This window comes from Mastigoproctus giganteus, chromosome 7, assembly GCF_048544385.1.
Source record: "Mastigoproctus giganteus isolate SK-2022 chromosome 7, ASM4854438v1, whole genome shotgun sequence".
NCBI classification, from domain to species: domain Eukaryota; kingdom Metazoa; phylum Arthropoda; class Arachnida; order Uropygi; family Thelyphonidae; genus Mastigoproctus; species Mastigoproctus giganteus.
Window position 1 is genome coordinate 91,283,507 of NC_143581.1, and position 22,327 is coordinate 91,305,833.

The window sequence follows — 22,327 nt, forward strand, 5'->3', positions numbered from 1 at the left end:
AAAAAAGAATTCCAATCTGCTGAATGGACGATTTGAAGTAAAGCCAGTGCATATGAGGAAGAAGGTAAGCTTGCTTCATCATCAGCACACACAGAAATAGAAGTGTTATGATGATTGAGATGGAACATCTTTTAGCCATTTGGATAGAAGACTGCAATCAAAAAAAGAATTCCAATCTGCACAATGACCATAAAAACAAAAGCCTTGAGTATTTTTGCAATGTTAAAGGAAAAGTCAAAAATAGAAAACTTGGGTAGAGTGGTAACTGAAGAAAATGTTCAAAAAAGTTCAAAATAAAAAGTGATTGATATGGAAAGGAAGAAAATTTCACTGCCAGTAAAGGCTGGTTTGAATGTTTTAAGAAAAGAACAGGACAGCATAATGTTGCATTGACTAGAGAAACGACAAGTGCAGATAAAGATGCAGCCACGAAATATCCCTAAATTTTAAAGAAAATTGTTGATGACGGCAGCTACACAGATCAACAAATATTTAATGTTGATGAAACAGGCCTTTTTTGGAAACGAATGCCAAAAAAAACTTTCTAGCAAAATAAAGAAAAGGCTCAACCAGGCTATAAAGGTTCCAAAGATAGAATAACACTTTTATTGGGAGGCAATACAGAAGGCAATTTGAAATTAAAACCCATGGTTATGTATAGAAATGAAACTCCCAGATCTTTTGGTAAAGGTTTTAATAAAGGAAGCCTACCTGTTGTTTGGCACTCTAATAGAAAAGCTTGGGTCATGAAAGCTTTATTTGAAGAGTAGTTCACTAGTTATTTTTGTCTGAAAGTTAAGGCCTACTGTGAAGAAAATAATCTTGCATTCAAAATTTTAGACAATGCCCTGGGCCACCCAGCAGCACTTTCTAATTTGTGTGAAAACGTGAAAGTTATTTTTTACCTCCAAATATGACAAGTCTTTTACAGCCTATGGATCAAGGCATAATCGCTACTTTTAAGGCCTATTATTTAGGCAGAACATTTGTGCAAGCAATTGAAGCAACTGGAGATGGCAGTTTCTTTAGTTCAATTTTGGAGAAATTACAACATCAGGAAAGCAATAGACAATATTCATGAATCATGGTTTGAAGTAACATCCAGCAATATGAGAGCAGTTTTGAAGCATACTTTGTCACATTGCGCAAATGTGACAAAATATGTGGATTGATTTCTGTAGTTTCACTAATGTCAACACTGTTATTGATGAAATAGCAAATATTGGAAAAGTCTAGGCCTTGATGAAATTGACAACAGTGATGGTCGAGAATTGCTGGAATCACATTCAGAACAATTAAGTGATTCTGACCTCCTTAATATTGATGAACAACGAGCATATGACGAGGTGGAAATTTGCGAGGAAGAAAATGTTCAAGAAAAGAAGTTGAGATTAAAAGAACTTGAAGGAATATTCCGCACAGCTGAAAATTTGAAACAACTAATCATGGATGCAGACCCAGATATCGAGCGCAATATGCAGATTCGCAGGAACATTGAAAAAAGATATGTATTCATACAAGCCACTTTATGACGAAAGGAAGAAAGAAAAGTCTGCGCAAACCAGCCTTTTGAAATATTTTACAAAGAAATAAAGTGAATTATATATTGTAATTTTTAAATTTCAATAAACTTTTACCAAACTGCAAATATTTATAATTATCCTTTGCTTTTATACTGCTATACATTAAATTGCCATAAAAAAAAGTATTTTTCAAAATACTGATTGGTATATTGTAGGTCTTGAAACGAATTAGGCTATTTTTTATTGATTATTAACTTCGATTAGCGTGATTTCGCGGAACCAACTAATCACGCTAATCGAGGGATCCCTGTATATAGCATTATAAAACCCTTTGGATAGGTGATACAATTTGGGATTAAGAACTACGATACAACGATACATTATTTAATAATCTTAACGACTGTAGACTTGGCGATAACGATAATTTATTCTCACTAGATGTTACCTCATTATATACTAATGCAAACGTTGAATACACATTAGATATTCTTTGGGATATGTTAAATAATAACTCTATACAGATTAATTATACGAAGTTTCCTATTAAGGAAATTTTTCACTCAATTAAACTCTTAGTTGAAGCCAACTATATCACCTTTCGAGACAAAGTATATAAACAACTTTTTTGTTTGCCAATGGGATTGAATTAAGTGGCTTAATATCAGAGGTCTATCTCTCAACGATTGAGCATATATACACTTGATGCCTTTCCTACCCCATATCACATACTATGGGAGGTATTTAGATGATGTTCTAGTTATTACTGATAGTAGCACTATCCAAGATTTTACATTCGTTTAATAATATTCATTCTAGACTGAAATTTACATTGGAAAGGGAGAATATGGATACTGAGTCATTAAATTTTCTAAATTTCATGCTCACTCGAGACTCGAATAAAATCCAATTTAACATCTATCGTAAATCTACAAACACCAGTATGCTCTTGCATTATAACAGTTATCACCCGTTCATGTACAAAAGATCTAGTATCTTTAATCAATTTCTCAATGCCCATAAATATTCAACAATGGAATCTGCTTTGGGCTCAGAAATACAAATATTAACCAGCAGATTCTTAAACAGGCATTGCCCCCTTGCTACAATAAACCGAATTAGTGTACAAGCTGAGGATAGGATTCAAAACACTACACCAATCAACAATAGCAATATCAAAAAAAAAATTTATTTCTGTCCCATATGTTGAACAGTGGCACAAACAGATTCTTTAAAGATACCGAATTTAAAATTGTGGCCAGGCCAATAGGAAATTACACACTACATTGAACAATCACTCAGTCCTTTCCTCATTCGCAACACAAAAAATGACCTGGTATACAACATTTCATGCGGTTATTGCAACTTGTCTTATCAAGGTTCTACGTGGTTTTCTCTGAATTTTCATGTTACTCAACATGTGGACTCAGTTTGTGCTTCTCATTCAGCAGCATCAGAATTAGCCTTTCATGCTGTTAACAAAAAAGATACTTTATTTATTTAACGAGGCCAAAATACTTAGTGTCCAACGTAATTACAGGAGACTATTAATTGCAGAAACTGTCGAAATTAAATTACATGAGAATTCTGTTAATGTTCGCCAGCATATTTAATCTCCGATTCGTAGTCTTTTACACACATGCGCGAAGATAAATAATCGTGATTTAAGTTTCGTGCTCGCCCCTATTTGGTAATTTTCATTCCTGTGATCAGAATATACGGTCGAAAAGCACTGTTAACCTCGGGAAGGAAAATAGTTTTGCAATTTTTTCATTAAGTTCTTTTAATTAATTTTTTACTTAATTTTTAATTGTGTTAAATTGATTTTTAATTGTGTTCAATTGTTTTTAATTAATTTTTACTGTAATGTAAGATTTTCGATTTTTTAATTGTGTTCGTTTTAATTTCTGGAGAGCATCATATGGAAGTGTTCTATGTATCATCATCATCATCACCAGCCATTTTCAATCCACTGCAGGATGAAGGCCCCTCCAGCAACTTTCCTGTTGCTTCTGTTTTGTGCAATGGCCATCCATTTACTTCCCACAAACTCATTAATTTCATCTGTCCATCTCCATTGTTGTCTTCCAAGTTTTCTTCTAGCTCCCCTTGGGTACCATTCTGTTATTTTCTTAGTCAATCTGTCATCATGTCTTTGCACTGTGTGTCCTGCCCAAGACCATTTTAGTTCTTTAGTTTTGATAATAATGTCCTTTACTTAAGTTTGCTGCCTAATCCATGTGTTTCTCTTCTTGATTCCCAATATAATTCATTTCCTTCTTCGCTGTGTAGTTCTCAGCTTCTCTTCCATTCTTTTGGTGAGTGCCCAAGTTTCACTTCCATAAGTCATGGTGGGGAGTATACATTGCTTCATTATTTTATGTTTCAGACAAATTGGAATATTGCTCCTCAGTATGTGACTATATTTCCTGAATGCTGTCCATTCAAAATTTATTCTTCTCTTGACTTCCAGCCATTTATCATTATTAAGGACTTGTCCCAATAAGTATATGACTCCAGCTTTTCAATTACTGCTCCTTCAATCATTCTATCCTTTTCTGTGGCATACTTGTTCATCATTACTTTTGTTTTAGCCATATTCATCTTTAGTCCCAAATCCTTACTAACGCTGCATAACTGATTAAGGTTTTCCTCTAATTCTTTGGGATAGTGGCTTATGACTACAATGTCATATGCAAATCGTAAATTGTTTAGGTACTCTCCATTCACATTGACTCCTTACTGCGACCAGTCTAATGTTCTGCAAGCTTCCTCAAGGACAGCAGTAAACAACTTCGGAGATATTGTGTCTCCTTGTCGAACTCCTTTCTCAATTTTAAATTTACTATTGTCTTTGTCTAGTTAAATAAAGAAGGTAGCATTCTCATATATTTTCTTCAAAATCATAATACATGGAGTACCTATGCCTTTTCTTACCAGTGCCCGAAACATTGCCTTATGCTGTATAGAATCAAATGCCTTTTCATAATCCACAAATGCCAGGCATAATGGAGTTCATTTGCATTCTCCATTAGCTGTGATATTACATGACGGTGATCTAGAGTTGAGAATCCTGTCCTAAAGCCAGCTTGCTCTTTCGGTTGATTCTCATCAAGTATTCTTTCTAATCTGTTAGTAATGACCCTTGTGAACAACTTGTAGATGTAGGATAACAAGCTAATTGGATTATAATTTCCAATTTCTGATTTATCTCCTTTCTTATGCAGCAAAACTATGATTGCATTATTCTACTCCTTAGGCATTACACCTTTGCTAATGCATTTTGTGAAGAGTCTGCCAGTTTTTGTGCCAGGTCTCTTCCGCCCAGTTTTAAAAATTCTACAGTAACTTCATCTTCCCTTGAGGCTTTCTGATTCTTCAATGCATGTTCTACCTCATCAGGAAGGATATCGGGTATGTCGTATGTGTTACTAATTTGCATGGCGCACTATGATCTCCATTGTCAATGCGCCAATAAACAACAAAACAACCAACCAATAACCAACTAATTTGCGATCCATCTTTCCCACTGCTGGCATCATTCCTCGCTCTTGTATAATTATTTATAGTAGTCTTCTGCTATTTGAATTATGCCTTCTCTCCTATTTATAAGTACACCTTCTCTATTCTTCAGTTTCAGTATAATTTGTCTTTCTGTATTACTGCTCGTGGCTGCTGATTTAATCCTTTGTTTTCCCTTAATGCTTATTCTAATTTTCTTGTGTTAAATTTTCTCATGTCCTCTCTTTCTAATGGCTTTGCATAACTCAGTATACTCACTTTTCTCCTTGTCAGAGTTTTTCTTGCTCTTCATTTGTCGTCTTCGGTTCATCATCACAAGTGTTTCTTGACTAATTTTTTCTTCTTTGGATTTCTTTTTACCTATACGTTTCTTGTGCTTTATCAATTTCAGAAAGTTGTAATATTCCTCGTCGATATCTTGGTCCTGAGCAGTCTGCAGAAACTCAAACTTGTTCTTAAATTCCAATACATACTGCTCTTTCTCCTCTTCTGTTATCTCAAAGACCTTTGTATTATTTACTCGAGTCAGTTTTTTTCCTTTCCTTTCTTACATCTATATCAAGTGTGCATCTTACCATTCTGTGATCACTTTCAACATTTACCTTGTTCAGGACAGTAATATCTTTCACGATATATCTTCTGTTAGTGAGGTTAAGTTGTTAATCCATTTGGGCTCTTCCATGTCCACTTTCTGTTCACCCTTTTCTTGAAAAAAGTGTTCATTACTGACATTCCTCAAGATTCTGCAAATTCCACAAGTCTTTCACCTCTTTCACCAATCCAAAAATTTCCTATAGTTCCCCTTTCTGCACCATTTTGTCTCTTTCCAACCTTAGCATTGAAGTCCTCCATAATGATAGTGTAGTGAGTTTTCTGTCAATCTGCAGTTTCACAATTACTGGTTCTCATCAAGATATGTGCCACTAGATGGGATGAATTGATCATTTGAGTGGACAGTACAACAAATAAAACTTGTGAATAATTCTGAGAGTACATATGTAGTTTCCCCCCATAAAAAGGGATAGAGTATAAGACCGTAGTGTATTAAAATGAAGAGTTATCTCATATATCAACCAGGACTAACAAATAAAGGACCTACCTTTTTCAATCCACTTGAAATAAACTGGAGCATTGCCATCTGAAAATATTAAAATACCATTAGAGTAGGAACTGAAGATATTTAGGAATAAATAAAATGTGTCCTATTTTGGATACTCATAAAATTAATACAATGATGTTTTGAGGATTACAATACAAATTCTCATCATTAGAATAACCATGGCGCCTCCGTAGCCAGGTGGGAAGGAGCAGCAGTGCGTAGCACACGCTTCTTGATTAGACCGGGGTTCGAGCCCGTCACCACCAAATACGGAGGATGCGGAAAGGTCAGGGAATGACCACCGCATATCCCCAGAGCAATATGGCCTTAGTTGCTAAAGCTCCTGAAAACCAAAATAACAATAAATAACAGAATAACCATGCAACGAGATTGATAACAAAACAATACTGCTTTTTCCACACAAAACATCAAGACAACTAACTCAAACCTTAGCAAAGTAAGGTTGGAAGAATATAGCAACTGAACCATATTATGTTGGATTTCAATTCACACTTCTGCAACAGAAATAATAAGAATACCAAGCAGTGAGTATATTAACAGTTTAGCAGTGAGCAAATTTTTGAGGTTTCTGCATAAACATATTTCTAAATACAAAATTAACAAACACTTATATCCCATGAGGTTTTTCACTCAAACTTTTCACTTAGTGCAGCAGCCAACTTGTTATAGTCCAAACTTTCTTGTGCACTGTTAAAAATCAAGCAATTTCAACCTACTTACAGTTACTAGGGTACTGTAAGTAGGATGAAAGCAAAGCAAAAAAATAGGGTTCTTTTGCAAAAACAGTAGGAATATTGCATTAAAAAACAAGTGGAAAACAGGAGTCATTTCAAAAAAAATTAAGTCCATACTACATTAGAAAAATTTCACTGATAACATACACATTTTATACTAAAATACAGTCAAAGAAATGTTTATCAGTATTAGCTTAGCAAGGCTTTTGTGTCGGTGGATTTCTGATTGGATCATCTATTAGATATCAACTGATTATGAGTGCTTCAAAAAAGATAATGTTGCAGACCTTGCTCCCTACGGAAATGATCAGTCAAAGTTTTGCTTCTGACAATGGCACTGCTATTTAGACTTGGCTGTCAAGAGCATTTCTAAAGCTTAGACAAAATGAGAAGCCCTGAATTCAGTTTCCCCCCCCACCTGTGGCTTCATATTCTCTCACACTCATTACTGCTATTAGGAATTATTAGTAAGCCAGGCATGACTTGGGATAACTTGTTATATTTCAAGCTTCCTTGTGCACTTTTTTTTTAATGAAACTCACACATAAGGTATTAGTAACGATAAGACTGTGCTGCCATGCACTGGTTGAAAAGTGGGAAGATAGAAGATACTTGTCAACATTGGATTGGAATTTCTGCAGATTGTAATTTTCTGGAAATACATGTGAAGGAATTTTCTACTTTAGAGAAGGAAGGTTCACTTCTATTTCTGGAAGTGTTGTTCCAGAGAACAGAAACAAAAGGGATAAATGAAAAAGAAAAGTTGGTTCCGCAAGTTTGGAGATGGATGGTGAATGGATGCCGCATGATGTGTTTGGAGATGCCAATTCAGAAGTACAGTGCCCATGGACGTATCTACAGAAAAGACATACAACAGAAACTGAATGTGAGAGAGAGAGAGAGAGAGAGAGAGAGAGAGACCAATGATTAATCTGACTGCTCTCTTTTGAATAGAGTCAAGAATCTTGAGAGAAGTTTTGGTGGCACCACCCCAGATGCGAGAACAATATTGCATGGTAGGATGGATTTCAGATTTGTACGGAGTGAATAGTTGTTCAGAAGAAAAGTAATGCTGTGAGCGAAAAATAAAACTTTTTTTTTTTTGTTTTTTGCTTCATGCAGAGAAAGCAATATCTGTGATGTGCTTATGCCAAGGAAGATTAGAAGTCGGGGTAAATCCCTAATAGAAATATGCAATCTAGTCCTGAGTGTCATCTTATTCTAAGTGTCACAGATGAGCATATGGTAACCATTTTTTTGCAAGAAATAAGCCAGGACTGAGTTTTGGTAGGACTAAAATTAACTAAATTTTCTTTGTTCTACTGAAAAACAGCATTTAAGGAATCAGTTGTGGATATTCAAAAAGTTGAAGCTGTTTCTACAGGGCAAGGTTTCTCAAACTGGTAAGTGGAACATATTATGGTTTCATCATCAAAACTAGGGATAACAGTTCTAATCGGTGGCAGAAAGTCATTAATATATAAGAGGAAAAGAGAAGGGAAGAACAGAAACTTGGGGGATGCCGATTGCAAATAACAGTTGACAATCCATAAGATGGAAGCTAATTTAGAAGACCTTTATGCCAAACATGATTAAAAGCCTTAAGAACACAAAGAGCAATTGCTTGAGTTTCATCAAACCTTTCTATCAAATTTGTCCATAGATGAGTGACATAATCTATCACGTGAATCAACACTGATGGAATCCATAATGGCAATTGTTGATCAGATGCACTGTTTCCTGATAGTTAAAAGTTGGCAACTGATGGATTTCTCCATTAATTAGGAAAGAGTAGAGTTAAATCAATGGGACAATAACTAGAATGGAAGGAACAGTCACCCTTTTAATGAATTGGCTGGATATGAGCAAATTTCCAAACAAAATGGAAAAATTCAAGTACAATAAGAAAATAAAAAAAAAGGTAATAGAGAACAGCGACAATTACATGAGCACAGGTTTTGAGAACAAGCGGAGAAATTATATCAGGATGAATATATTCTCTAACATAATTCTGTTAGAAGATATGGGAGGCACTGAGTGGAGTGCAGAGTATGGTAGGAGGTGATTTACCACCAATGTCATTGATACAACAGTTAAAAGAAAAGAAGAATGCTAGTAAGCCAGCTTTATCTTTAGCTGAGGCAACAATAGTGGTGGAAGTATATATGGACAAAAGTTGCAACCAATAGCTTTGGCAATGGACAGACCAGAATGCTCAACTATCATTTAGACAGGAAGCAAGCTTTATTTTTAACCTATTAAAAATAAAGTTTAGATTGATTAATAACTGCTTTACAATTGTTATGGGGTTTAATGTTGCAGAAAATGAAGTTAGATATATTTGAATAAAGCCAACTGCGATATGACATTCTTTTCACGAAACACGGTTTCGCATTACATGAGATTTTGTAGGAATCAAACTAGCATGTTATACAATGGTCACCTGTACTGCATATGGGTAATCTCAAATTAAAATACCAACTGTGTGGTACCACACTTAAGGTAGCATAAAATAAAAAAGACCTGGGGATAACTGTGCAGTCAGACATGAAATTCTCTGGGCAGTGCAAAAAGGCTACCAGGACAGTACATACAGTTCTGTCTATGATATATAGTAATTTTGCTAGCAGGGAGGTGATAATTCCATTGTATAAAGGCAATGGTAAGGCCATGCCTTGAGTACTGCATACCAGGTCTGGAGGTTTCATTTTATGAAGGATGTATAGCTGCTAGAGTGGGTACAGAGATGGACAACAAAGGGGTTCTCTTACCAAGAAAGGCTTTAGTGCTGCAAATTACAATGTCTGGAGACTAGATATCTATAAGCAATCTGATTGAGGTGTTTAAGGCTTTGAATGGATTGAACAAGCTCAATGCTGATGGGATTCTTCCTCTTGTTCAGACTATGCACATAAGTTCAACTTGAGGAAGGGTGGTTACAGAATAGATGTGTGGAGGTTTGACTTTAGCCAATACACGGTTGATTGCTGGAGCAAACTTCCATCTGATGTAGTAGAAGTGGATAGCTTGAATAAACTGAAGAAGGAACCAGACAAACTACTGGTGGGGATGAATAGGTGAAATGGGATTTTTTTTTTTTTTTTTGGCTGATGCTGTATAAGCTTACTTTCTTCATCATTTGCCACCATTAATATAATACAAAGCTTCCAGACCTCTATGCAGTACTCAAGGAGATATACAATGGGATATGGTAATGGTTGGGCCACATCTTGAGTACTGTATCTTGAGTAAGGCAAAGGGAATGCTTTCTACATGCCTCATGAAGAAATGCATAACTGCAAATTTGCTCTGTTTTAATGATCAGTTTACCCATTATAATTAGTTACAGAATACTCATTTTTAGAAATAAACAATATAAGAAATACAAAATTATTAAACATAAAAAAAAATTAAAAGATATTTTAACAAAGTAAATTGCACTGTTGTATAAAGTACCTGTGCAGTAGCATCCTGCATGGCTACTCTGTCTGGTCGCAACCTTAAATAGCTGGATCCTCTCTCAACATCCTGTGTTTCTGGTTGGTCCAAGTGTGAATACAAAATCTTCTCTGATAACGTTAATGGCCGTTTTAACCTAAAACAATTTATCAATATAAACTGAATCAATAAATTTTAAATTCTTAACCAGAACTACTACTGCATTTTTCATTTTTTTCTTCTTTTTACTTACATAATATATTTTTGTTTACTTATTAGTGAAAATAAAACATGAAATGTTAACTAACTGAAACCTCAGTATACTCTACTCAAGTTATGGTACACGTGTTGAGATTGAAATAAATTATTTTTAGAAGCATGTATGAAAAGGACATCAAAGCTGCCTGAGAAACTCTTATCACTTTTTTAAATGTATTATTATTTAAATTTTCCAGCTAAGCTGGTGAATATATTATTCACATTTAAAGTAGTTTATTGCAGGAGCTTGGTCATTTATTTATTTCATTTTTGGTTTTTAATAGATTGTCCTAATTGCCAAGATATAGCTGATTCAACATTCTCAGTAGGTGCCATAAGGAGATTCATTTATAAAGTTAATGGATTGCTTTTTTTTGGTTCTTCAGTCTCTTATTGTTTGCATAGCACCTTCAAACCCAGCCCTATTGCAGGATTAGAGGTATTAGTATCAGTCAGTTAGTTCAGAGAAGCCCCATGCTTTTGCAGCAACGGCAAAGAAAAAAAAAAAAAAAAAAAGGATAAAAAACCAAATTATGTACTTTCCTCTTAACATAGGTAACTATACAATTGAGCTTTGAATTACTTCAAACTGTCAGACTCAACTACCTGCAGAGGCAACTTTCAGACCCTCTCAAGCTCAATGTCTTTTTTTAAATGAGGTTTCCATACCTAGACACAGTGTTCCAAATGAGACCTTGCAATTGACTTATACAGTGGGATTATTACCTCCCTATAGTGCAAGACCTTCCATTTTTCTGCATTAAAATAAAGCTGCTATTTTCCCAACCATTCTTGAAGCCTGTTCAAGTCATCCTGAAGGAGTGCTGCATGGCACTAATTATTAATGACTCTTCCAGTCTCTACATCATGCTGTCTGTCCCTTCATTTACGTGGTTTTTGAAAATCAGACTCAACAGTGGTCCAAGAACTAATCACCCACTTCTGATGTTGCACCAATATGAAAAATATCCGTCAATTACAACCTTCTGCCCTGCGATCCATCTTAGAATCTTCCCAGTAATCTTACTATGTTCCAACTTATACACCAAACTCTCGTGGGGCCGAGTCAAATGCCTTGCTAAAATCCAAATAAACTATGCCAAAATTATTTCCTCCATCCGGGTCACAAGTAACAGTGTCAAAATAGCTTACAACGTCAGTTAAATGATCTTCGCTTAACAAAAACCATAGTGTATGCCCCTTCAGAATGCCAATTCTATCTAAATGTCAATGAATTGCACTCTCTAACACTGTCTAAGATTTTTCCTACCACTGATGTCAGACCATCCAGTGTGTAGTTACTGACTTCCCTGTTCTCTAATCTAGAAGAACGTCTCCCGAGTCCAATATAATTAACCTCATAGTTGCCCTCATAATTAACCTCAATGGTTTTATTCACTATATAGCTGCCTCACTCAAAATTATTACTGGGTATATGCCGTCAACTCCAGCAGTCTTACTTGCCTTTAGGGTTGAAAGTTTTTCTAATGAATAGTCATCTGTAATATCAAAGTTACTAAATTCATGTCTCAGCCTCACTAACACAACCTCTTCTCAGAATGAAGGGTGTCTTTCACCAGTAAATACCAATGCAAAGTACCTATTCAATTCATCAGCAACATCAGATGGGTTAGCATTAGCATTAGCATTAGTAGAGGCATTTGATGCAAGAAAGCAAGCTTATGCAGCATCAGCCAAAAAAAAAAATAAAGTAAAATAAATAAATAAAAAATAACCACTTCCACTTCACCCCTCTGTTCATTCGAAATACCTGTCCAGCTGAGCCTTAAACTTATTTAGGCTATCAACTTCCACGACAAGGGATGGAAGTCTGTTCCACCTACCAACCACCTGCTGGCTAAAGGCAAATTTCCGCACATCTATCCTACATCTGTCTTTCCTCAATTTGAATTTATGCCCTCTCAGGTGATTATTCTGAGCAAGAGGAAGAATCCCATCAGCATTGAGCATGCTCAAACCATTCAAGGCTTTGTACACCTCTATCAGATCACCTCACTGGTGCCTAGTCTCCAGACACTGTAATTCGCAAAACTTAAGTCTTTCTTCGTAAGAGCACCCCTTTGTTCCATTCACTAATCTTGTTGCCCTTCTCTGTACTCGTTCCAGCAGCTCTACATCCTTCTTGAAATGAGGCCTCCAGGCCTGTATACAGTACTCTAGGTGTGGCCTGACCATTGCCTTATACAAGGGAATGACACCTCCTTATCCCTGCTAGAAAAATTCCTATATATCACTGACAATACACCATGAGCTACTCTTGCAGCCCGTCTGCACTGCTCAGAGAACTTCATATCTGCCTGCACAACCACCCCCAGGTCCCTTTCATTCTCTACCACTGTCAGTGTAGTACCACAGATTTGATACGTTGCTCTGGGGTTGCTGTTTCCCATATGTAGTACTTTACATTTCTCTAACATGCTGGTACAAATGATAATCATTTAGTTTACTTAAAAATTTTGTTCGCCATGGTGCATTTCTCTCCCACTTATTCCAATCAATTAGGGCAGAATGATGTCACCATAATAAGACACAGACGTTTGCTTGCCCCTTCCAATAGGATCATGCTGAAAAAATGCTGGAAGTTAGGTCAGAATGCATGTGTCACAATTCTGCCCAGACACAACAGGAGGGATTGCTGAAAACCTTGTGGATTAACTCAAGACTTGAGGGACTCTGCAAGGAAATTTTTTTATCAGCATGGCTTGCACTCATAGGTAGAAGGAATCTGTTTTGTAGAGATGGTATTTATTTGGAGAAAGGTGGTACAAGGGTGTTTGCCAGTATCATTGAGGATATCTTAAAACTTTTGCTGCTGCTGGCTTTTCCAACAACCTTTTTGACCCAAGACTGACTCAATCTGGATTGAAAAGGGTAGAAACATTTCTGGGCTTTCTTCTCACAATGACTGAATTACGGCCGCCCACATCTTCGACTGGAGGGTAGAAAACTCCTGGACAACCTCCGATCACCGTGTCATCACGCTGAAAATCTCTAGGACACTAACCAGAACTCCGATCCAAAGACAACTGGACAACCAGTAAGCAATAAACAAGGCAGACTGGAATCTGTTTGCTGAGAAGCTCCTCACAGCAGTAAATGCTGGACAGCAGGACCTGGTGCTGGAAGACGATCCAGATCTCCTTCAACGAAAGATTACGGACTCATCACCAAAGTCAGCAAGATAGCAATTAAGAAGAAAATTCCATCCCCAGGGGCAGTGCCTTGGTGGAATCGGGATCTGCAGTCACTGCAGAAGGAGGTCATCATGGGCAGAAAAGAATTTCAAACAGCCCGGCGCTCTTGGCCAGAAGCTGAAGTAGAAGTCATGAGACAGCGCTACAAGGCTGCCAGAAACCTGTATACAGACGCGATCAGAAGAAGCAAACGAAACTCCTGGGAGCAACTCGTCTCCAACATGGGAAACACAGACCCCTGGGGGGTGGTATATAAAGTTACCACCAACAAACCCCCAGGGGGGAAATCCTTATGACTACCAGAACACCGCAGGGACTGCTTACAACATCGTGGGAACAGTCGATTGAAAACATCCTCAACTCAATCTTCAAGGAGCAGGTTTACCCGCAGTCACAAGCACAATGCAGGCTTTGTAAAGAAAACGATGACTACGCCACTGACAACCAGGAACAGCCATTCACTCAGGAAGAGCTTCAGAGCGCTGCTGCGCAGATAAAAACTAGGAAATGCCCGGGCAAGGATATGCTTGAACCAGAAATCATTAAGCGTGTTGTGGATTTAACACCAGGACTCCTACTTCGACTCTATAACTGTTGTCTGAAACAGGTACTTCCCCAAGGACTGGCAATTTTCCAGTCCTTGGGGTACTTCCCCAAGGACTGGAAAATTGCCAATACTAAATTAATCCTATAAAATCCTAACAGAAACCCAACTCTTCCGACCTCCTATCGGCCCATTGCTTTGCTGTCGGTCTTGAGCAAGATCTATGAAAGACTTTTATACAAGCAGATTCAACAGTACTACTCCACAGCAAACCTCGAGGCAGCAAACCAATATGGCTTCAGGCAGGGACTGTCAACAATCGAAGCCATCAGGAACCTTATAAATACTGTCAATGCATGCCAAAGTAAATACTTTCTGGTGATCGCTGTGGATTTTGCTAGGGCGTTCGACTCTCTCTGGTGGCCAAGCGTCCTTGGCAGACTCCGCAAAGTGCATGCGCCCTTTGCAATATTATCAAAGCATACCTGTCCCAAAGAAGAATTGAAGTCGTAGCACCCTTCCAAAGAATAACACGAAATATCCATAGAGGATGCCCACAGGGGTCCGTTCTTGGCCCCCTGCTTTGGAATATAGTCTTCGACGACTTCCTTGACACCAACTTGGGGGAAGTAAAGTGTCAAGCCTTCGCAGATGACCTTGCACTGATGGTGGCGGCAGACTCCAGGGCCCAACTGGAGATACAGGCAAACCATGCCCTAGAGATCCTACAACAATGGGCAGAAGAAAACTTCCTACAAATTGAACCGACAAAAACAACGTCGATCCTTCTCAAAGGATCATTAAATATCAGAAGACCTCCGCAAATTAAAATAAAAGGAAAAACGATAAAGTTTACCACCCAAATGAAATATCTAGGTGTCATCCTTGACAACAATCTCTCCTTCCAACCTCATCTCAAGCAACTAAGAATAAAAATTAGAAACTACTCTGCACTGGTTGCCCGTGTTACAAGGCGTGACTGGGGCCTGAAAAAGCGAACACTCTCTCTCTACTATAAGGCTACATTTATACCAGCAATCTCATATGCTGCTCCAATCTGGTTCCACAAGACAGCCATGGCCGTAAATAAAAGAATTCGTGATTCAATCCAGAGATCAATCCTTCTAACAATAACCCGTGCATGCAGGACTGTCAGTACGCATGCGCTCCAGGTGCTGGCTGGGGTTCTCCCACTGGACCTGGAGATTGTCAGGTGTGGCCTGTCAATACTACCTATCTAAAGGGATGCCCGTCACATTCATGGGGTACACCATCGGACCTAGAAATAACAGAAAGACAGAAAAGACCCAATTATTGGGGCATCTAAAACAAGAATGGCAAACCCGCTGGGCAAACAGCACCAAAGGAGAAGTGACAAGGAAATTTCTTCCGGACATACACAAAGTGTACCCTAAATCACCGCCTTGGCTCCACCCAGGACTGCACTCCACTCCACTTACATCCTGACGGGTCACAGACCTTTCAATGAAAAACTTGCAGCCTTTCGGCTTGTGGAGGACCCACATTGTCCATGTGGGGAACGCGAGAGCTCGCAAAATTTGATGCACCAATGTCCACTGTACGACGACCTACGTGGAATCCTAATCACCAGACTAACTTATTTACCTCAGGACCGGGAACACCATCTCCTGGACAGCTTCGATGAATATAGTGCGCTTGCCAAATTTGCACAAGACTTATTTGCAAGAAGGAGAACACAAATTGCAATCAATAATGCACGCCGTTAGCCCAAAGCTCCCTGCACATGAGCATCCAAACTGAACCAGACTATGGCCGTTTTGGTGGGACCTCACTCTCTCTCCTAGGATTGATTATTAATCGCAAATGATAGATGATCCGACACCATATATGCGGACTCCTACTAGACAATGATCTCTCTCTGGACGGGACTCTTTCTCCCATGTGCGACGCAACGACTGGACCACATGACCACAGCAACTCTGCTGCAGCACGTCGCCTGGCGTTCTGAACTGGGCACCTTTTCCCAGTTCACTTTTAAAACCCTATCCCTAGGCAGGGAAGGGGAAGAGATGGGCCTCTGTCTCATCCCCTCCCCTGCCCCCCTTTTCTCCCTGGTGGGGCTTGCTCCACTGACACTCCTGGGATCGCCTTCTCTTTCGTTGCCATACTTTTACCTGTTCCCCCCAATCTTCAGTCTTCCCCCACTCTACCTTTACTGACCGTGAATGTCCCACTGCAAGCTACTAAACTTCAATGTGGAAAATTAAACCTAACCTTCATTTAAAACATATCTCGGCCTTATCTAAACCTCTAGTGTCTACCCCATTTTTTTTTTTTTTTTTTTTTTTTTTACATAGGCCCTAGCCACTGAAATCTCAGGAAATTAGGTGGCAGGGCCTGCCAGAGTAAATAATGTAATACTGGTGTACCTGGTCTGCCTCCACGGGGCCAAGTGTGGGCAGCATTGGGCCTCAGTAGGGGTCCAGCAGCTAAATGACCAGATGAACAACAGTACACGACAGTACACATGTACAAAATCCATACACTTTTAAATCTCTGGCCTCAACAGTGTTCTGTTTCACATGACAATGAATACTATGCGGAGATGGGGGAAAACCCCTGGTGCCGTTTGACACGAATACACTTTATACTTTACACTATGACTGAATTAATCAGCCTCTGGTGAAGGTTGATTGACAAAAATATCCAGTTTTTCTTCTTTCAAACTGGAAGGAAATTCTAAAAGTAAGATGGTTCCTTCCAAGAGGATTAAAAAACAAAGCCACATATTTGCTTTCAGGAAAGGAAAGTTGGGGGAAGGGAGAAGGGTAATATATATATACAGTCAGTCCTCGTATAACACGTGTTTACACTACACGAATTCGATCATACACGATTTATAAATGGGGGAACGATATCTTATATAACACGAACCGAATTCGCTTATGCAAGATTCGCCTTTATGTTTACAAAAAATGGCAGTCGAACGCAGAATCACCCCAACCGAATGCAACACGATAGGAATGAAGAGAAGATTCTGAAAATGTATTTATGTTTTTATATATCAGTGAAGGGGAAACACATTTCACCATAATAATGTAAAACCCAACACAATTCCAGCTATCGGTATAATCGCAAATGCAATTAGATCGAGTTTACTACCAGTTTATAACAGATTCCACTAGCAGAAATGCAACTGGAAATTGTTTTTATTGTTTTATGGTAGTAACCCCCCAGAAATGTGCTTTAGTAAAATGTGCATCTCTGCCTTTACGGTGTTGTTTATTCAGTTGCTACACGCGTGCAGCTTTGTTTATGTGTATCAAGCGTGCCTCCTCGTTTTGTAATTGTGCTTTATTCCCTAAAAATGAGTAAAATACTTAAAAGGTGTGAAAAGGAAGTGTCCTGATGAAGACACTGCAGATTCAGAGAGAAAAAAAAAGCAACATCGACAAACAGAGGTGGACTGGGTAAAAATTCTTACCCGGGAAAATTTGTAGTGGCCTCATACTATGGTTTATGGCCAAAATCACACCGGCCTCCGACCCACCGGGGTTTCCCCAGTAAGTCTTATGGCCAGTCCGCCTCTGTCAATAGAGAAAAAGTATGAAATTGTGAAACGCTTTGAGCGAAATGAAAGACCATGTGACATTGCACGTGCTATAGATCTAAACGAGGCAACGCCGAGAATTACAAAGAATGCAGAGAAAATAAAAACAACTTTCATAGCAGGAACAACTCAAAGTGTAATTAAAATCCATTAGATTAAGACACAAAGAATTGGAAGAAATGGAACAGCTGTCATCTGTTTGGATAGAAAACCAAACAAAAAACAAGTTTGCTTACGATAGAAGCAAAAGAATTAGCAATATTTTATTACGTAATAGTCGTAATAAAATACTTACGTATTTTATTACGATTATTTATTGTGTTTGGTAATGTTTTGATTACAAATGTGTGTTCAATCTTGGGTGGTCGGCACCTAACCCTATTTTTCCCATAGGGCCTGTTGTTTATATTGCATGATTTTGCATTGCATGAGGGTTTCTAGGAACACAACTATCGTGCTATACGAGGACTGACTGTATATGTTTCAATGATATGGGTCAAAGTAATGCTTGCACATATCAAGGGATTCTCATTTGTTACCCCAAGAGCAGATGTTGGCAATATGTCCTAAGGGTGGCAATGTTTCAAATGAGTGAGAAGATAAGGCTAGGGGAAACATAACATTGACTTAAATAACTTCACAGGGTGTGTCAGGGTAGTACACCATAGAAGAGTACTTATTAGTCTTAACTGCTTTTACAGTTATGTCATTGGTTAGGACAACTAATACTGACATAATAGGACTAACGAAAATGTGGTGCCACCTATAAATTGGGAATGATAAGTTACACTATGGTGTGTATATTGTATTTATAAAAGAGCGGGAAGTTAAAATGGATGGTGGGATTATGTTTATTATCAAAAGCAGCCTGAACATAAAAACAGCTTTTGTTGAGTCAGTCAAAAGTTATGCCAGCCGGCTCAGATTCTGTGTGATATGAGTCAGTTGGAAGTAGAGGTATAATAAGAGTGGGAGTAATCTACGGACCATAGAAATGTGAAGATTATGACAAGGGTCTCTACATGCAAATAGAATGGGAAAGCAAGCGTGCATGTCTCATTATGGGTGATTTCAATCTGCCCATAATTGAGCAAAGTATGTCGGAGGGAAAGCTCACCAGGGAAAACAAAATTAAATAAATGACTATTATTTGTATCAGCATCTAACAGAAAATACTAAGGGCAAGAATATTCTAGACCTCACCATTACTCAAGAGTCAGATGACATCAGAGGGCTTACAATTCAAAAACCATTGATGAAGAAAAATGTTGCAGTAGTTAAAGGAAGAGGCATGGGTTTTAATTTCATAAAAGGAAATTATAACAGTTTAAGGTACTACGTGCCAGCAATTAACTGGGTGGATCACAGAGGAAGGATTAACATATTAAAATTATGGAATACCTTTAGAGCAATAATCACAGAAGCCATTATTGCATACACCGATGAGCCAAAACATTATGACCAGCGAGTTGTTATGCAAATCGAAGCAACTGCAGGTCATCATGCAACACAGCGGCAACCCTCAAGGCAGAATGCACTGGTCCAACAGGAACTAGTAGTTGTTGGTGACTCTATTGTCAGGGAAACGGAGAACATGCTTTGTAAAAAGGATAGGGGGAACAGGACCAGGGTATGTCTGCCAGGGGCAAAGGTTGATGACGTTGTAGAGCGGATATCATCTTTTAAAGGTACAAAAGGTGATATAGTTCTACACGTTGGCACGAATGATATTAACAGTAGGAGACCGGCAGAATTACTTAACAAGTACAGGTCACTGCTGAAAAAAACCCGTGAATTAGGGTTGAATTTGAAAGTGTCTGCAATTCTGCCCAGACACGATAGGAGGGAGGATATGATGAGAGCCTTGTCGATCAATTCGGCCCTGGAAAGATTGTGCAAGGCTCAGGGGTAGAATTTTTTTCAGCCTGGTCTGTACTTGTTAACAGGACAGACTGCTTCTACAGGGATGGGATACACCTAAATAGAAAAGGTGCAAGAATATTTGCTGAAGTTATCGAGGCAGTGTTAGGTGAGTCGGAAAACTGCTAGCTTGGAGGGGGGGGATACAAGGACTAATAGATTAACAGTAGCCACTGGCAGAGGTGAAAGTGATTCTTGCAGCACTGCTTCTATTGGAATGAGCAGAAGCCTGGAAAACAAGATGCAGGATATTTCAGAGACTGCTGGAAGTCATTGCGGTACATATAAACACATGGGTTGTGTTAGGGTCGCTAAGAATAGGAACAGATGCATGTATATTTGCATGTACACCAATGCTAGGAGTTTGGTAAATAAATTTGAAAAATTTGAGGTATTGCTCAAAACATTAAAGGCAGATATTGTTGGGATATCAGAGACGTTGTGTCACACAGATATAAGGAATGCAGAACTAGAATTTGGGGAGTACAATGTGTACAGAAAGGATAGACAGCATAGGAAGGGAGGAGGGGTAATGCTATTAGTTAAGAAATACATAAAATCTAAGGAAGTGAAACCAGTCGACATCGCTGGACAGTGCAGTTTGGTGTGACATAAGCATTTGGAGATCAAAATTGAGAGTAGGAGTGTGCTATAGGCCTAATGACTCAGATGAGTACAATAAGACACTGTACAGGGAAATAGAGTGGGCCAGTAAATCAGAGTCTTATAATGGGGGATTTTAATTTCCCAGATATTGACTGGAATTTTTGGATTGGTCACTCACACACTAGCAAGGCTTTTGGGGATTTATTGGATGATTGTTTTCTACATCAGCATGTTCGGGAGGCAACTAGAGGGAGTAATACTCTTGATTTGATTATCAGTAGTGATTCTTCATGCAATAAGAATCTGCAGATAAAGGAACCACTAGGTGGCAGTGATCACAGTGGACTGAAGTGGGATTTACTCAAAGAGGTAACTACTATCAGGGGTAAAGGGAAGGGTTTTTGCTTTCGTAAAGGCGACTACGATGGTCTGAGACAGTATTTAAATTCTATACAGTGGGACCAACTGATGATGTAACTAACAGCAAATTCAAAACGGGAAGCATTCAAAGAACTTATCTTGGAAGCTATTAGGCTTTACATACCAACTAAGAAATATTGTTCAAGGTTTAGGCCTAAATGGATGTCAGATGAACTAATGAGACATATGGCAGAGAAGAAAAATGCATGGGATACATATAAATTAACATGTAACACAGAAGCCTATGACAGATAAGTTGATCTGTAACCAAGTTACAAAGAAAGTTGGGCAGGCGAAGGCAGATTACGAGAAATCTTTGGCAAAGGATGCAAAGAAAAACAGCAAAGAGTTCTTTACTTATGTAAACTCTAGAAGGAAGGGGATGAATCAGATTGGTCCACTTGATATCGATGGTTCAACTGTTGATGATCCTGCTCAGGTAGCTAACATGCTAAATGAATATTTTGCATTAACATTTACACATGAGGAGTTATTCAGCGAGGGGGCCAGAGGTGTATTCAACTCTGGCAGTAAGCTAGATAATCTTGTAATAACTGAGAGTAAAGTGGAGGAGAAATTGTTGAAGATAAAAACAAGAAAGGCACCTGGGGTTGATGGGATCTATCCACTTATATTAGAGGAGGCAGCAAAGGAAGTAAGCAAACCGTTAGCCATAATTATGAGAGCTTCCTTGGACTCAGGGGAGGTACCAATAGACTGGAGATGTGCAAATGTGACACCAATTCACAAAGGAGGATCAAAGGCTGAATTTTCGTTGGTTGGTTAGTTGGTATGTTATTTAATGGCACAAGGGCTGCTAAGGCCATATTGTGCCTGATTATATTCCATAATGCAATTACCAGCTAAAATCTGTTAAATAATCCTATTTGTTTAAAAAAAAAAACAAAGAACTCGTCTAAATTTGCATCATCTCCAATCAGATGAGGTATGCAATTTATTAGAATATGATTCACGGTAAGTGAGGTGTAGACTGAAAAAAATGTACAAATAGGCAGATCTTCCCCCATGAGTAGATAAATATGGGTTAGATGCATGTGCCCAATATGCATCCTAGCCAGGATCACCTCCTCTTGCCTATTTGATTGCATGCTTGATGGCCACAACTTAGGTTTGTGTTTAAATTGAAGCAGCTTATTTCCACTCCGAGCCTTCCAGATTTGCAACCATTGCTCTTCGCACACATTTTTTATGACTGATTTGTAGTCTGTATATGGCACTTGAAATTTAAGAGAGCTTGCAGTGATCGGATGTTTAGCTTGATCTGCATATTCATTTCCTTTGATGCCTACATGACCTGGTATCCAACGGAAAGTGACTGATTGGTTAGCAGCAGATAACTCATTTATCTGTGATCTAATTTGCTTCAAGCCAGGGTGGAGTGGCTTGGACGAATTTTTTAATGCTGTTATTGCACTCA

The 22,327-nt window shown here is 38.4% G+C and overlaps 1 protein-coding gene across 1 annotated transcript in view; it reads right to left on the bottom strand.

Annotated features, from left to right (window-relative positions):
* Positions 1-22,327, bottom strand: part of LOC150083068 (aconitate hydratase, mitochondrial-like) — a 305,010-nt gene that overhangs the window by 235,680 nt on the left and 47,003 nt on the right. Inside the window, exons 4-5 of the mRNA XM_090377767.1 lie at positions 10,353-10,491; positions 6,142-6,180 (exon numbers count right to left, since the gene is read on the bottom strand). Of these exons, the coding sequence (XP_090233893.1) occupies positions 6,142-6,180; positions 10,353-10,491 (178 nt within the window). The remainder of the gene's footprint in view (positions 1-6,141; positions 6,181-10,352; positions 10,492-22,327) is intronic.